Source organism: Pithys albifrons, chromosome 2 (genome assembly GCF_047495875.1).
Source record: "Pithys albifrons albifrons isolate INPA30051 chromosome 2, PitAlb_v1, whole genome shotgun sequence".
NCBI classification, from domain to species: domain Eukaryota; kingdom Metazoa; phylum Chordata; class Aves; order Passeriformes; family Thamnophilidae; genus Pithys; species Pithys albifrons.
Window position 1 is genome coordinate 77,024,050 of NC_092459.1, and position 16,985 is coordinate 77,041,034.

At 35.9% G+C, this 16,985-nt stretch overlaps 2 protein-coding genes across 5 annotated transcripts in view; one reads left to right on the forward strand and one right to left on the reverse strand.

Annotated features, from left to right (window-relative positions):
- Nucleotides 1-16,985, forward strand: part of EDARADD (EDAR associated via death domain) — a 405,148-nt gene that overhangs the window by 346,805 nt on the left and 41,358 nt on the right. The gene's annotated exons all lie outside the window — the stretch shown is intronic.
- The window catches only part of ERO1B (endoplasmic reticulum oxidoreductase 1 beta), a 29,544-nt gene continuing 13,776 nt past the window's right edge, over nucleotides 1,218-16,985 (reverse strand). For 2 of the 3 annotated variants that reach the window (XM_071549586.1, XM_071549584.1), the window contains exons 6-16: nucleotides 16,203-16,276; nucleotides 13,264-13,384; nucleotides 13,127-13,173; nucleotides 12,040-12,051; nucleotides 11,240-11,266; nucleotides 9,683-9,775; nucleotides 9,284-9,530; nucleotides 8,418-8,487; nucleotides 7,162-7,248; nucleotides 5,621-5,754; nucleotides 1,218-4,897 (exon numbers count right to left, since the gene is read on the reverse strand). In XM_071549586.1, the coding sequence (XP_071405687.1) occupies nucleotides 4,837-4,897; nucleotides 5,621-5,754; nucleotides 7,162-7,248; nucleotides 8,418-8,487; nucleotides 9,284-9,530; nucleotides 9,683-9,775; nucleotides 11,240-11,266; nucleotides 12,040-12,051; nucleotides 13,127-13,173; nucleotides 13,264-13,384; nucleotides 16,203-16,276 (973 nt within the window). In that variant the 3' untranslated portion in view covers nucleotides 1,218-4,836. The remainder of the gene's footprint in view (nucleotides 4,898-5,620; nucleotides 5,755-7,161; nucleotides 7,249-8,417; nucleotides 8,488-9,283; nucleotides 9,531-9,682; nucleotides 9,776-11,239; nucleotides 11,267-12,039; nucleotides 12,052-13,126; nucleotides 13,174-13,263; nucleotides 13,385-16,202; nucleotides 16,277-16,985) is intronic. The other variant, XM_071549585.1, reaches the window with a different exon arrangement.

The following is a 16,985-nucleotide window of genomic DNA, read 5'->3' on the forward strand; positions in this document are numbered from 1 at the left end:
ACCTGAGTAACAGGTACTTATCCACCTGTTGCTGTGAAAGTCTCTGTGGTCCAGACCAGGTAATCGAGGTGAATCAGGTCCTGTTTCCACCTTCTGGGCACCAAACTGATGCAGTGAGTGACCCCCCCCCAAAACCAGGACTTTGAGCCACGTTAGTGTAGGGTAAGATAAAAAGCAAAGGTCCTTTAATAACACAGGGCCTACAGCCCACCGGAATACATGATGACATGCATGTGTCCCAGTTCTTGTTTCCAAGGCTTTTATAATAAGATCCCTCCAACCATTGCTTTACACATTTCTCAGTCCAGCCCCAGTCCCACCCCTGGTCCAACCCCTGGAATTGGGTCTGGGGTCATCAAGACCCTCTGTCTTCATCAGCTCCTCTTCCTCGGGCACACAAAGGTCCTTTGGAGTTCATCCAGTTCTGACTTCTGGGTCACTCTGACCTGTGTTTATGTTTCGTTTTGTAGGCCTTCTGATATCCTTCAGCTCTACCTTGGAAAGGAGTCTAAACAAGATTAATTAACTAAAGGAATTTGAGCTCCTTGTTCTGGGACAGGGGTAGTGATAGAAAGGCATTAAACTTAAACTTAGAAATATTAACCTTCTAAATATCTACAACCACTGCATTCCTAAAATCTACAAAATGTGAAAATTAGAACAAAACCTTTTTGGCTACACACCCAAACTGGGGATGAAATATGCCTATCAAATTTTTAGTATGATAATTTGTTTTAAAAGCATACATGGAAGGAAACAGAGCTGCAGAAACCCTTTCAGGGAAATAATTTCAACATAAAGAGGCCCATTGGTGAACCAACCAAAAAATATTTACAAAATTGATGTTATAAGCCATTCTGAGAAACGGACAGAACAGACTTCTTTTTAAAATGAGCCTTTTTGTCTCCTAAAACAACTGCACTTAAACAGGGGCTAAATGTGGCCATATTCATATAGAAACATGCTGTAATTCTGCCACATGGATTTCTGATGTGTGGACACACTACAGTGCATTGTAAACAGCAACAGATACACAGGTTACCTTCATCTTTTGAATGAAATTGAAGTGAAAATGAAAATCTGCTCCTCATCTTGAGTTTATTTTTGTGACATTCGTTTAATTTATATAATAACTACCAAGTGTAGTTGAGGGGTAAATGAAAAGCAAAAACTATATTTTCAAATGGAATCCCAGAAATTACATTCACAAAAAGAAGTTGTAGCAGAAAATACTTTAATTTGCATCTTGTAGATTCAAACATAGCAAAGATTCAGAAATGTTTAGATCTCAGTAAGCAGTTCCAACATTGATTTAGATTTTAATAAATATTACATTTAATAGGGTTGCTATATGGAGAAACTGTAAAGTGATGAATTGCTGATTGCTACTTTATAAACATGAGCATCAAGATTATTTACAACACATTACAGGTCATTTCCGAGAAAAGCACAAAGCAAGGTCAGATAAAGGCAACCGAAACCATCAAAACAACTCAAGAAGGTGTGGGACAGTGTATTTCATGCACATATAATGACAGACAGCACAGATCATCAGCTGAAAAGTAGGAAAACACTTTTATTATTTCAGCTTACACAGGTCTCTATATTTAATTGTTTTAAATCTAGATTCTGACCTTCTTCTTCAGGCACCAAAGAGCAAGTTGTACAGCCACAGTGCCCTACTTTTTACCTATCTAGTTTGCAACAAGGCTCTTTTTAATCATTTCACACAAGTCTTCTTGACTTGGGAACAATTAAACATTTTTGTCTTTGTCTACTCACTACCTCTGGGATTACAATCATTGTGTCATTTCTACAAGGAAATGTACTGTTATTCTGAAATTAATGACAGACAATGTTGACAAGCTGATCTGCAACAGGGAACTGGAACTTAAAATAGTTACAGATTGTGGGCAGTGTAACTAACCTTATTTTTTAGTATAAAAACAGAGGTGTAAATCTAAAATTTAATTGAACATAAAAAGAACTAAGTCATCCAAGTCACACGGCAAAATTTTATAGGCAGCATAGTCACAGAATGTACATCAAATTTATTAAAAAAATGTGGTGACAGGAAAACTGTTTCAACTAGATTTGTTACAGGAAAAATCTTATATCCTATCTCTACAATGACAGTGAAGTGAAATGCCTTCCGTATTTGATCATTAAGCAAGATGCACCTTTAAGTGCAACAGAACTTCCCCACAGATAGAATTTGCTGTTCAGTTGCATTCCATTGTCTCCATGACACAAAGGAAAGAAGAAAAGCTTCCCATCTCTATGTCCTTACCCAACAGTACTAACCTTGCCTGCATTGTGCCAATGAGGGCTGCAAGGAGCAGGTGCCCAGGATCTGCATACCTGACTCTCTCACCTGTCCCATGAGCAAGTGCATGATGTTACTTCAGTGTCTGTAGGTGTTAGCCAGGCATAGGTGGAAATAAACTGAAAAATAACAAGCTGCATCCCCAGAAGGAGGTTGGAAGTAATTCAATTTCCCCACAAAGCAAGGGGGAAAAAGGAAGAAACATTTCTCAGACTCAAGTCCCTCCTGGGGCAGTGCAGACAACACAATTTTTTTTTTCAATTAGAAAATCCTGCCTAAAGCTTTAGGCACTGTAATATGTAACAATAAAGATAAATCCCATCTATACAGCATTCCTCACTCAAGTGAGTCTATAGGTTCTAGCCCTTGAAGGTCTATCCAGAAGGCAAGGAATTAATGGCCAACTGAAAACTACACTCTTTCAATACATATAATTATTCAAAAGATTTGGATACTCAGGATGTAACTCATTTACTAAACACAGCTGTTCACATCTGAGCTTGTTGCCTAGATTCCCAATGCAATTTAATGGAGAAAAATAAACTCCAGGCTGCAAACAAAGAGGTTGGAAGAGGCTAGGTGAACCCACCTAGAAACCTCCTGCTCTTCTGCATTAACTAGAAAAAGAAAACCTGTAGTAACTGGCTCAGACACAGCTGCCCACAGGTTAGAGAGGCTACTAGGTAAGAACATATCCTCAGACTGGCATCAGCTTCCCCTAACACCACATTCAATTACCTACTGCTTAACCAGGAACCTCTGCCTGAATACCAGTTCAATGCCAATTTATACAGCTGTCACCAAAACTTTGTAAGGATGTTTGGGCTTTTGTTTGCTTTCTTTTTCCCCCTTTCCTTTAGCTTATCCCAGTTTGACTCAAGTGGACAGACTTACTTTCTTGAGGGACAGTATTTTTTATTAAGTGTCAGCAGGATACTCTATTTCACTTCCAGTCAGGTAGAAATTTGAGGCTAGTCTAGAAACAAAGGACAGAGCATATTCCAGCCTTCTGAAAAATCTCAGCAGTAAAGGAACACATTATGGAAGCCAAAAGTTACAATCAATTATATAAACAGGTCACTCAGTATCTGGTAGGGTGAAAAATGATTAAGAGCACTTAATTTTGTGAAGACTTGTTTTTAAAAACAAGAGATATATCTACACTGTACCAGCACTTCCTACATTCGTAACTCCTAACTTCATTTTTAAACATGCTGGTTTAAAAGAAATTATTACTTCACTTTAAATTAAAACTAATAGTTGATTGCTACTAATTGGTAATGCTGTTTCTGAATTCTGTTTTGACACTGCTAAGTTATCGCTGACATTTGTGGACAATGACACACGAGTCATTTCTTATTATATGAAAGCAATGTTATTAACATACCCGTTTTTTTACGCTGATAATCCTTTTAAAGAAGATACAGTAAGGGTTTGCATAGATAGAGTATGTGGTATTAAATGTCAGTATGACTATGAATTTTAAAAAGTATCTTTTTTTAAAAGTGACTACAAAACCAAGTTCTTTTTACACTGACCTTTTAACATAGCACTCAAACATAACTCATAAAGGGCAAATTTATTTCCATGGCTCAAAGACCAAAGTGTGCTATTTTAACATTTTAGACACGAAAAAGACAATTTCTGGAAACTGAACTTGTGATTACAATTGAGAAAATAATCTGGAGTAAATGCAAATTTGATAGACTGAGCTTTTCAGCTAGCAGCACTCCACTAACCACCTCCTCCTGTCCTGACCCCCATCCTGAAGTAAATGCAGGTAGCTAAGGGGCTGCAGAAAAGTCACTTCCAATTGTGCTGCATCACAGACAAGGCAGTCATTTTAAAGAAAAGAAATTCTGAAAAGCACAACACAAGGGAAAAAATGTTGATCTCAACATGATGAAAAGGAGCTCAGTATGAAAAAAAATCTGCTCAGTGAATTTGCTATTTTTAAGTAAGTTTCATTATTATGGTAAGAAAGCAGAACTCAGCAAGAACCGTTATTTCCCTTTTGTAGTTTGGTTGTTGTTGTTATGTTTGTTTTGGTTCTTTGCCCCCCGCCCCACTTCTTTTTTACAGTCAGAACTTCAGAATTAACATACCAAATCCTCAAAATATACTGAAGCTCAGTAACTGGGGAGCGACGAGAAGTGACTCCCCTCTCAGGACAGGCCAAGTCAGGGTGAAGGTACATATGTTTTCATATAAAGAAGTTGTCTCGAAAAGACAACGAAATAAGAATATTTATGAAGTTTCACTACAACAGAACTGTGAGCAGAAAACTTAAAAAATAAACAGATCAGCATAATTTACACATTTAAAAACTATATATTTCATTCATAAATATATTTTCTAATTAATAACCATTCCTAGTTCAAACATAAATATTCAAGTTGATATTTGATTTTATTTTTTATCAGTTCATGTGAGTCCTGTAAGGATCAGTTCCTTCTGCTCAATGCAGTCATGTAAATGATCTTCACTAATGGGTTGTGCAAAGGCCTTCATTACCTAGTTTTTTGTAGTAGAACTTTAAAATTCTGCAACTCTCTTATACTCGTGGAAAGCCTGTAAAACAAAAACCACCTAAGTGTTATTAAGTGAGATATGAAAGAGAAGTACAAATCATCACATTCATAGAGACTTCTCCCTTGTTTTTTTTTTTCAAACATGATTCTGTTCCAAAAATTAACACACTTACTCTACACTTTTTCTCAAAAGACTGTCTATCTGACTCTCCAATTTATATTTACATAATACAGCACAGGGACTAAAGTTTATAAATATATATGTTTAATTATCCTAGCTTCTTAAACATCTAAAAATCTCTAACCAAAGGTAATAAAGTTTATTACTTTCTTTTATCAGATTGTTTAAATAGATTGTTTAAACAGGAACAGATTGCTATATTAAAGATCTGAAGAACTAACACGATGAACAAAGCAAGCGTCTTTTAAAGCTGTTAAAATGTTTCATCATTTGAATGCTGTAAATTTTTAAAAAAATTAATCAAAAAGTCTGTTTAGAAGACTAAAATCCACCTTCCACAAGATGAAACTATGAGATTTGAGATAGAGAGATGATTTAGATTCAAACACAGAATGATGACCAAGGCTAATAATAAACACTCCACAAGCTTAGTTTGAAAGCATTACATTCATCAATACCACTAATGCTAATTGAGCCTTTAAAAAGCTAGAGAGCTATGTGTACCATACAATCTTCCCACAGAGCCTGAGCACTGACACTGAAGTTTTACATTTTTCTACTATACAAATGGTAACACCTTACCTTCCAAAGGCATTTACAAGAGCAACTATTTCTTGTCGCGTGAGTTGAAAACCTTTTGATGGGCTGTTCTCAGGAAGGCTCTGTATTTCTTTCTCAGAAAACAAGATCTTCAGAGCAGTTCCTAAGCCTTGAGTCTACAAAAGAAGTCCAGTGTTTTAACATCAGTAAGATCACTCCTTCAAACATTCAGAAAACTGTAGAAAGTTTCAAAGTTGCTAATCCAGGCAAACTGTAGTACCAATCCTTATATACTGACACCCAACCCAAATAACTGCATACAAAGCATGACACTAATGCAAATGCATGCCAAGTGTGTGCAGGTTCACCCTCTTAGTTAAGAACATTTGTTTCCCCTGGTAACTTGCTCTTCATCCTTCTGGTTTTAACATCTATTTTCCTACCTCTTTTCTTCTTGGCCGTGCATATGAAAATATGCCCATTGCACTTCCAACTCCCTCCTGCCCCTTACCTTACAGATGCCCCACTGCTGAAAGAGCACATCTCCCCTTTTCCTCTCCCCACACACACTTTGAAGTCAAACTAAGTCTTCTTATGAGGTACCACAAAATGAGTGCTTTTTCCACCTCCAATCCCAGTGGCAGTCATTGCAGTTTCACTTTCAAGCCCTATTTTCTATGCAGAACTAGAACAGAAGCAGCTTTTCTTATTTTTGCTTTTAATCCAGCTACAGAGACAACCACTGGATTTTGACAAAAAGTGGTTGAAGCTGGCTGCAAGGGAACTTTCTAGGGCAGGAAATCTGGCCCTATTTCATTTTGAGTGAGAAGGAAAACCAATAATAGATCAGAAGCATAGGACAGGGTAAGCAGAACTGGAAATTCAGCAGAGACCACCAAATTTTTGATGCTAGGAACTTCTTTGAAAACTGCACTCTGGTAAGTTCAATGCAATACAGTAGTAGTGTACAGCAGGCACTCCAAAATAACAGTTCTCAATCTGAACTTAACATTAGTCTTGAGATTTAAGTATTGTTCTCAGTAAAATAAAAATAGTAAGCGTTCAGAAAACAAAATTGTTTTTCAACTTTCATCTTTACTGTGCATCTTTGTGTTCATTTGCCGCCTTCTGCATAAACTGAAAATCTGAATTATTTTTTTCTTACACCTCAATTCATGGTGTTAAATAACACGCTGGAGTTTCTAACACCTAAGTGCTGTATTTACAGAAAGGTTTCCCATAAGTGATCCTACAAGGCTCATCTGATCACTGAACATAGTAAGATATTGACTACCAGTAGTAATTCATCATGAAGCGTCAATTTTAAATGCATCTCTTTTAGAAGAGTACAAACTCTGCCTTTTATTAAACTAAACTAAATGAAATACACTTTCAAGATTTTTTTTTCCAAATTGTTTAACAGTGAACTGGACATAATTATTTTTAATACACAGGTAAGCATATCAAGGAACAACTGTGTCCAGAAAATGTGAACGCTAAGGCAAGAGGCATCCTGCCAGACAGAGATGCTTATCTTGGAACCTGCCCTTGCCACGCACACATACACACCAAATAAACTGTACCTGCAGCTTGCCCCAAAGTCTGCACTTGTCACATCCTACGCAGTCCATTATGCGGGATATGTTCTTGAAATGCAACCTAAATTCTTCCTATTGGTTGAAAACAAAATAAAAAAAAGTTAAGCTACCTCTTAGCTTTACAAAAATAGAGGGTAACAAATCTGGTACCATTAGAATATCAATTATCCCTTACCAAAACTGAATGAAACCATAGCCATATGTAATCAGGCCATAACAAAGGTTCATATAAACCCAGAATATTGTTTCCAAGCCACTCCTAACAGTTAATTCCTCAAAAAAAAAAAAAAAGTCCAGAACTACTGGATGTGCAGGGTAACACTTGGATTCTGAGCAGATTTTCTACCAACTTTCTGAAAGTTTACAGAGTTAAAAATACTGTATCTGTGTCCCTGCCCATTTTTATTTCCATTATTCAGGTCCCTTTTGAACCAACCTACCCTTCTGACAAACACACTACAATTCAACAAAGATATTTCCTGTGTAAAGCTATGGGTAGATTGTTGCTTTGCATCTTCAGTCAGAGTGGGAGCAAGCCCAGCACAGAACTAATGAAGATGATCTCAATTTTTTAAGGTCCAAAAAACACTACCTGGGCTCATAAAACACTGGCACTTTTCTAACAGCATTCTTTGTAATGCTGATGGGATTCCATACAGCTACTGAAATAATTATTAAAAGTGTTAATAAATATTAAAACAGACCTTTATTACTGAATCACACTCCAACTGTGGAATTGTAATGTACACCAATCTGAACACTAGCACATTAACACTGGAAGTTGCTGGGCAGTTACAGCATTCCCATTAGGTTCCCATGTCTAGGAATGATGTTATTCTAATGTTAAGCATAATATTATATTACATGATACTATACTGTATATTATCAGGCATCAGTTTTTAAAGCAAACATGAATGGGTTATTGGAGTTTTTTTCCAGATACTTAAGTAAAACAGATATTCTATTTAAAAATAAACACCACTGCACTTGCTGGTAATATTATTTCAACCCATCTGCCCCACCACAGTCCTGAAGGCAGACTCAAGGCACAAAGCCAGAAACTTCAGTCTGCTTGAATCAGGACAGTACCTTGCTATAAAATAGACTAAAAGGCCTCAGATGCAACTCTAAGTTTTTCTTCCTACCTTTTCTACACTCAGCAGTATGTTTCTGGTAGGTAAAAGCATCTTCCAAAATAAGACAACTTAATACCAAAATGGATTTCAGAAAACTAGTTTTACCTTTAATGACTTGGCTCCTTTTTTATCTCCAGCAAACATGGACTTTTCATCAAAGTGCATATGGAAAGACCTAATAAAGACAAAATGCAGGAAAAACAAATGCTGGCATAAACTAAAATGTTCAATCAAGCTTGGTAAGCAGCTGATGGTCTCAGTGTAAGACACTTTTCACAGTTCCTGCTCCTTGAAGATTAGCCTTTAAATAGTAAAACTCATTACTCTGAGTAATTTTTAATCACTGTAACTTGAAATCTGTTATTCACAGTTTTGTTCCAATATACACTGAAATCAGATTAATATTTGCCTTCCAACTGATTGTTGTCTGATCACAATCTCAAATACCTAGCGAGACTACGATTAGGGACAGCAATGAAGTCACACATGTTACCAATCACAAAATGCAGCAAAATGGAGAACAAAGGAACTGAACTTCACAACTTTACAGAGTAAATGTAAGGAAAGAAGATGGCTAAATCAGCAGAGGTTAAATCTGTGATAAAAGCTGGATTACTCAGTGGATCATTACAAGACTGTATGTACTACTTTCATTTTCAAGATCATGTGCATCTTATACTGAACGATCAGAAAGAACAATATACAGGCAGTAGCCCAGGGTGTTGAGTGGTTTGGTGGTTTCTCTGTTGGTTTTTTTTTTTTAATTTTTAAAGATTGGTATATTCAAACTTCGAAAATATTCATTTCTCCTGTCCAATGTAAAATTTTGATCTCTCCCATTACTTCATTTTATTTCTTCATTCCACTCTGATTCTTGTCCTGTCCTATCCTATCAAATTACCTATTTTCACTTTCAAATATAACTGAGAATTTCAAACCATTGGTAAAAAAAAACAAATCCTATGCCTTACTTTGTATCCCTGAAGATATCGAGTAAGAGAGCTTTAGATTCAGCATCCTCGTGGCCATTTCCAGTGTAAAGGTCCACAACGGAGCGCTCGAAGTACGGGGCAACCTTGGACAGAGCACGCAGCTCTATCAGATATAAGAAATACAAGTTTTTGAGCCTCCTTGGTCCTTCTCCCTTCGTTTCCACAGGGTCGAAGCGACGAGTGAATTCTTTCACATTTGGTCCCCAGCGAGGCTTCCCCCAGGTTTCTACACAGAGGAAAAAAAGAAAAAGGGCAGGTGGAGTAAAACATAGTTACCTGGAAAAAGAAAGCAACTAAACATACACAAAAAACTTTCAGAAAACACAAAGTACATATTACAGATACTATGGTAAATTCAGCAATTTTACCTAGCCTTACCTTCAAGAAGGTAATTTGCACATAGATGCAAGTTGATGCTAGCATGAAGTCCAGAAATGAGTTTATAAAACACTCTTTTCTCAAGGCAAAGACCTGCCCAGGAAAAAAGACAAACAGATCCCAAACTAAATACTTCATTAAAGTATACTAAATAATTTATTAAAATTAATATACCTTGACATTTTAGGAATGCAAGTCTGCATTGTTAACTTTCAAGAGCTACATTTGCAGCATTCAGGCATTGTTCATAAGCCCTTATATCCCATCACATGAAAAGTTTACTTTCTATTTTTTATATAAAGCAATACTAAGAATGAAATTTGACATTTCTTGCTTGGTATTTTAGTGTTCCAGTAAACACAGTCAAATAAGTATCCAGTTAATTGGTACAGAAATTGCTACACAAAAGTAAGATGCTTACATTGTTTGAGCAATAAATTTGAAATAATGAATTTTGACAGTATTGAAATCAAATATACTGTGACCCATCTTAATTACAATTAGAGCTACAACTGAGTTAGAGGAGTGGCCTTACAGAAAAACATCAAAAGCCTCAGAAAACCTTACAGCATTGGAAAACAGTAAAAATACTTCTTCACAGCTCTACCATAAATGCACAGAAGACTTAAATGCACAGAACAAAACCTTGGAAAATATGGCTTTGATGAATACAGACTTCTACAGTGTAAATGGAAATACAATGCTGGCACTGAGTGGTCAAGATACAATTTATATGCAGAAATTACTGAAAACTCCACTTAGAACTGAAGATAGAGACTACACCTGAATATAAGTTTGTTCCTTTCTCAAAGATATGTTTGGGTGACTTCCCTGTCACTCCAATCTCAGAAGCAGGGAGAGCTGATGGTGAAGCCTATCTGTGAGGCTGAGATGTATCCTCATTTACAGACATGACATTTTTAAAGGCATGTAAATTTGTATGCTTTCCTACAATAGCACCAACTATTTCCAACCAGACAATTAAAGGCTTATGAAAGGTGGAATGAACTAATTTTAAAATTAAGTACATTTAACACACTTAATTTTCTGTACATCTCCAAAATGAGATTTTCATTGCTACTACTGCCATAATAATTTTCATTTAAACATGAATGAAAAGAAATTGCTTTGCCTTCTGAACACACATTATACTCAGGTTAGATACACACAGTATACTTAGGTTAGATTCTGTAGTGCGAAAAGAATCATTAAAATCGCTAATGTTCTTTAAAGCTCTTTTCAAATAATAATGCTTACCAATATTACTACTAATAATGACTCTGCTTAAATGCCTGAAATAACCAGAAAATTCAAAGTAACTGGTATTGAACTCCCCCTTCATAAAAGATGAAGCACTTAAAGGTTCAAGGAGTATACCATCTAAGTGAATAAGATTTCCAAAGACCCTGAAGTAAAGAAATATTATTTGAATGACATTCAGAAGTTACCAAAGTTAAAATTTACTAAAAAGCCTGCTATGAAAAATATTTGAGAAGATGAAAAAAATGTTACAGCATTTCTAGTGAATTTAACATTAACCCATCCAAGAGTTTTTACCTTCTAGCCATGTGTAGAAAGATTCTCCTGTAAATACAAAGTATATAGTTAAATGAAGAGTATTCATTTTAAACATTACAGTATCTTTATATTACTATCCATATTAACATTAGCTGCCATCTGGGCATAAAACTAAATAATTTAGCTATTAAAATAAGAAGATGTACTGAAGTGGCCGAATTCAAGGTTAAGGTCAGAATAGGAGCAACACAAGAATGAGGATGACTAAGCTACTGGTGAGGTCATTCAGCAGTGTATGGAAGCACAAGTCTGATTACATGCACTAGTGGTGAAAGACATGATGGCAGAGTGTAATTATATCTGACAGCCTTTACACTGACTGCCACTGTCTGAAGGTTTCCTTTAGACTTAGACATTTTTGTCCAAGAGCTCTCAGTTAACTGAAAAATCTTAGTCTGTCACTGTAGACAGACCAAATGTCTGCTCTCTTCCTATCTTCCCAAAAATCAAGGACATTCAAGAAAATACACAAAAAACTGCCCCTTTTCTTTTAAAGGAAAGAATCAATGGGGTTCTGGAGAAGCTAGTAACATCAAAACACATATTCTGTTACAAGGATAAGAACCAACAAGACAACTGCATTTTGCTCTTATCCAGTCCTTCCTGTTACTCCAAATGAAAGAATGATCCCAATAAAAACATTTTCTGATCAATAACCTGCATTAAAATGTAACTTTCCTGCTCCCTAATTCAATAACCACAAAGTGAACAAATCACAAGTCCAAAACTCTCCAACACTTACTTCATTTCTACAGGTCAAGCAAAATAAGGCGACTTACCATCATCTCCTCCTTTGGGGGGGGAGGAAAAAAGAAATCCATAAGAATTAAAAAGATAACTACCACAGTAAAGCAGTAATGAACTACACACTTCACTACAAACACTGAAAAAAGCACAGGAAACCTTATGTAATCTACAAAAAATAGACTGCTTTCCATCCTTCCATTTTTCTCCTCAAGACCATGTGAGACTTAACACATTACAATAATGAAAGTCACTAAAAAATTGAAATCTTAGTAGCAGCTGATTTACATATTCTTGAAAGCTATGCTTTAGGTTCAGAAAGATGGTTAGGGAGTAATTTACTTCAGTTTGCATTGTTCAGCAACCTGACCACATTCTGGAATCCTGATCCCTGCATTAAACTGTTCTTACAATTCTTTTTGTTTGTGTATACCAGCAATATATCAGCTTTGAGTGATAAATATTGAGATCTCAAAATTTTCTAATGGATGGTTCGCAATTTTAACTGAATCTATTGGCTAATAGTTAATTTTTAAGGGAAATAAGACACTGACGGGGAAAGCTGATTCATTTGGAATACCAGGTTATAGCTTTCAATTTAAATTTGAAAACTTAAACCCCCAAGTCACCAGCATATTTTTCTTAAACATTATTGCAGATAATCAAGCCTTCCTAAGTGTCCACTCCTCCTTCAAATAACGCAATTATTTGCACACTTGAAATACAACACAGACTACAAATGAAAAATGTACACATTACACTAGGGTAAGTATGCGCTAAAGTGATTAAATTAAATGCTTTAGGAAAAAAGAAACAATGTAAGAATACATGACTGCATCCAAATTGGAAAATTAGTGTGACACTAAACAGTCTTGAGACTTGCGCTATGGTTTCTACATCAGCATCCCTGACATTAATGAGCCAATACATATGCATAAGATTAGGCATATATGTAATCAAGTACCACAGCCCTTAGCCTAAATACTGAAAATGTACAGCTACTTCTACAGAGGAAATTAAAAAAACAGGAAGCACACCTACAGACTGAAGATTGCTATTTTTATCTGAAATAGTCACTATGTCAAAAGAAATGCATTAGAAAATAAAACAGGCAAGACCCACCCCTACTAGGCGCCAGTGGATTTAAAGGACGATAGACAGACCGAGGCCTAGAAAATAAGTTAGAAAACACAAAGATCAGTTCTGAGCTAAACTGCAATGCAACTATAAGAAACAGGCTTCCTCTCCCTCCCAATTACTTAAAGCAGTTTTCTTCATAGATGCTGTTCCATACTCTCCAAGCAGAAGGCCCCTTGTATCCAGTGTAACGTTCTGGGTTCAGCAGCAAATCCACATATTGCGCATCTGGAGATCTCTCATCTAAAAAGGAAAACTTTTGTTACATGTGCTAACTGATCAATTAAAAAATATGTAATTTAAACAGTCACACAGAACTAAATATAAATAAGAGGTCTCATAATAGTATTTTGTCTTCCACTTGGATTAGAAATACCTTGTACATGAAAACACAGCAATATACATGCTAAATACAAACCTCAAAAGTATGTAATTTATTCCAAAGTCTCCTGTGTGTCCCAATTTCCTACAGTAACTGATCATCATTTATGTGGTTTCTCCAAGTCCACCATAAATAATTGACATGCAATGTGTTCTCTCATCCTACACTAAGATACAAAAAGTGTTTGGAATGGGCTTCAGAATCAGGGTTTATTTGTCTGGCAGCATTTGGTTGAGAGGGTTGCTTTTTTGAAATGGGTATATCACATACAGGGGATTCTTAGTAAAGACAGGGTCAAAGTAATACATCTTGTAGTTGATACATTTTGTATATTTATTAGCTAAATCCATTATTTCTTCAAATACCTTTGTATACTGGCAGAAAAGTCTGAATTACATTGCTTAACTGAAAAACTTCCAGCATATTGTAGAACACTCTTAGTTACGGCAACAAGAACATTACTTAAGCAGCATTTCGACAAATTACACTCATCTCTGAAGTTCACTACAAACTCAGGCAATTTATTCAAAGAAAATAGTGAAACAGTACTCTTTCTGCTTAAAAAACTCTGTAGAAATAGAAACTTTGAGCTACAATCAGTAAACAGTAGGAAGAATTCACTACTCTTTGAAATTCTAGGTCTGTTACAAGGATAAGAACCACTAAGACAACTGTTTTACTTTTATCCACTCCTTCCCACTACTCCAAATGAAAGAAAGACCCAAATAAAAACATTTTCTGATCAATAACCTGCATAAAAATGCAACTTTCCTGTTCCCTAATTTAATAACCATATTGTGAACAAATCACAAGTCCAAAAATAGGTCAAGAGCAATTCATGTTTAAATAAACCTCATATACAATACAAGTCAGAGACTTATTCATAAGAACAGGCTGAGAAGTGCCACATAGTATTTCCTCAGATATAAAAAAAGCCACTGAAACAGAGATTGAAACTGCCCTAAAAAAAGATGATTCTGCATAAGCAGTTAAGCATCACTTTGGTAGCAGTAGCAAAAACAAAGAGAAGAGACGGACACAAGACACACAACACAACGAGTGCCAGATGAGAGAAAGTCAAATTACAGCTTTATTTATTTATTTGACAGTGTGGCTAACCTAAGCAGTCTTACACTTCCTGGTCGTTTCAGGTCTCTACTTTTTTTTCTTGTTATCCACATACAACTAAGTATCTGCGCTGTGGAGCCATGCAACAGAAAGATGGGAAGCTGACCTGGGTTATTAAGTTTTTTTCAGCTGGGTCAATTCCATTATCCAATTTATCATTAAGCCCCCCAAAAAAGATAGTAAAAATTAAAACTGTTTATATGGTTCTGTGCTACTGATGAGTTAATTAAGAGCTCTTTCACCACCAGGAAGAGACGAGAGGAAGAGAGCAAAGGTCTCTACTTCCTCCCCATCACTCCCTGTAGTTATAACCTCACTCTCCCTGCTTCAGCTCACAAACTCACCTCATAAGCCAATTAATCACATCAATGTGGGAGATGACACAAGATGTCAACTTACTTTCCTAACGTTTAAGTAAGCTGAATCAGCTTACCATGCAGAAAGATGCTCATCAGAGCCAGTGCAAAAAAAAAGCACTTGGAAGAACACAGCTGGGGAAAGCACATCCTCCTTCAGCAGGGTAGGATGTAAGGAGAGATGGAGTTAAAAACAGGAACTACTTAAATTAGCATTACTTCTAAAAGAAGTGCTCCTAAACTACACCTTTCCCAGCTGAATACTCTTAAAAATAATGTACTTGGACAACTTGAAGATAGCAGAGACAATAGGAGCTTAGTGCATTTAATAGGTCAGATATACAGTAATGCTCACCAGCTATTTATTACAGAAACAGCTTCTATAGAAAGTGTTCACAGATTAGACACAGCGGAAGTGCTGAAAGAGAACTGCAGTTGGTAAGTCTGCTGCAGCTGCTACTCTCTCGGGTGACACCAACCATGAGCCTAATGGTAGATGAAAACATCTAACATCATGCTCTAAATATTGCTAGCATAGAAAGCTTTCTAAGGAATTTATTAAAAAGGACTTTCATAGTCATTCCTCAACTTGGCAATTCTTATGCTTATCTGAAAAACTTTGCTTTGAGATTTGAAAATTACAAGCAATTAAAAAGACTCACATATGTAGAGCAGAGGGAAGACAATCTAGTATCCTAATGTTTTAACAATAAGAAAGTCTTTACAAATAAGGGTGCAGAGATCATTTGGATACAGCGAGGCTCGAAGAAGACCAAACTCAGTCCAAGCATAGACAGTAGAACAGCAACAGAACAATGCAGTAGTAAGAAACTGAATCAGTTGCAGGTAATTTGTCTTAAATTTGTGCTAGATAAAATTTTTTGTAAGTAGCTTTAAAAAAATATATGGTATTTCCCATCCCCCATTTACCTTTTTTTTTAACTTTCATAAAAATCTCCTGTTCACTACACTAACGAGAAGTAACAGTGCACATGCACAGTGTAGGGTACAAAATGCTTCCTGTAAAATTGCAAACATTTGCATTTTGCATGTATGATATGAACTGTCACATATACACTTAGGACAAAATTAAATCATTTTAAAAATGGTTATTTATAGAGAAACTATGATTTTGTGAGGTTTTTAAAAAGACAATAAATAAAACAAACACACTGAAAAAGCTTAAACATTTTACCATCAAGTTCACAAAAATGATCCTGTGAATCATCGTATCTTGCCCAGTCAATGAAAGCCTCCTTACTCTGGTTACTGAAGGGAGAAAAAGACATTTGATTTTAAACTTTTAAATTAACAATATCAATAAGAGCTAATGAAAGAAATGCAATCCACATGTAGTATTTAACTTGGAACTGAATTTTGAGTTACTGTATCTGAAACTCAAGCATATATGGATTTTCTGCTTGCTAATTGCCCAGAGACTCAAGCAGGCATCAACTGCAATACTTTCGAAAGTCATCTTCATGTTGACACAAAGATTTCACCATCATTATTTGACCAAACTGCGCAATGGATTCTCTTCCTTCACTTAGAGCTTGGTAAAATACATTCATAGAATAATTTTTAACACTTTTCAAAGTACTAATTTAGCAGGAATCATCCTATTTTCATAACCTGTACTTTCAATGAAACCTACAACAGTTAGCCTTGCTTTTTACTGGGAGACTGGATGTCTAAAGCCACCTTCCAAGTTAACTTACTCTATGAATATGATTTGTCTTAAGCCATTTAAATATTAATGGTATTCCACTCACTCTAGCACTTTCAAAGGTGCACTGTACCAGAGACAAGTGCTTTGAAGTTCCCATACTATGAAACACAAATAGTTCCAAACCCTTGCTTCTATGCCTATGTGCAGCACAGAACTACTGATGCCACACTACTGACAGCAAAATGTAAGCAAAGCTAAGATAGGGAACTCTGCTCCAGGGTGCAGTGAAGCACCTTGAAATAATGAAAA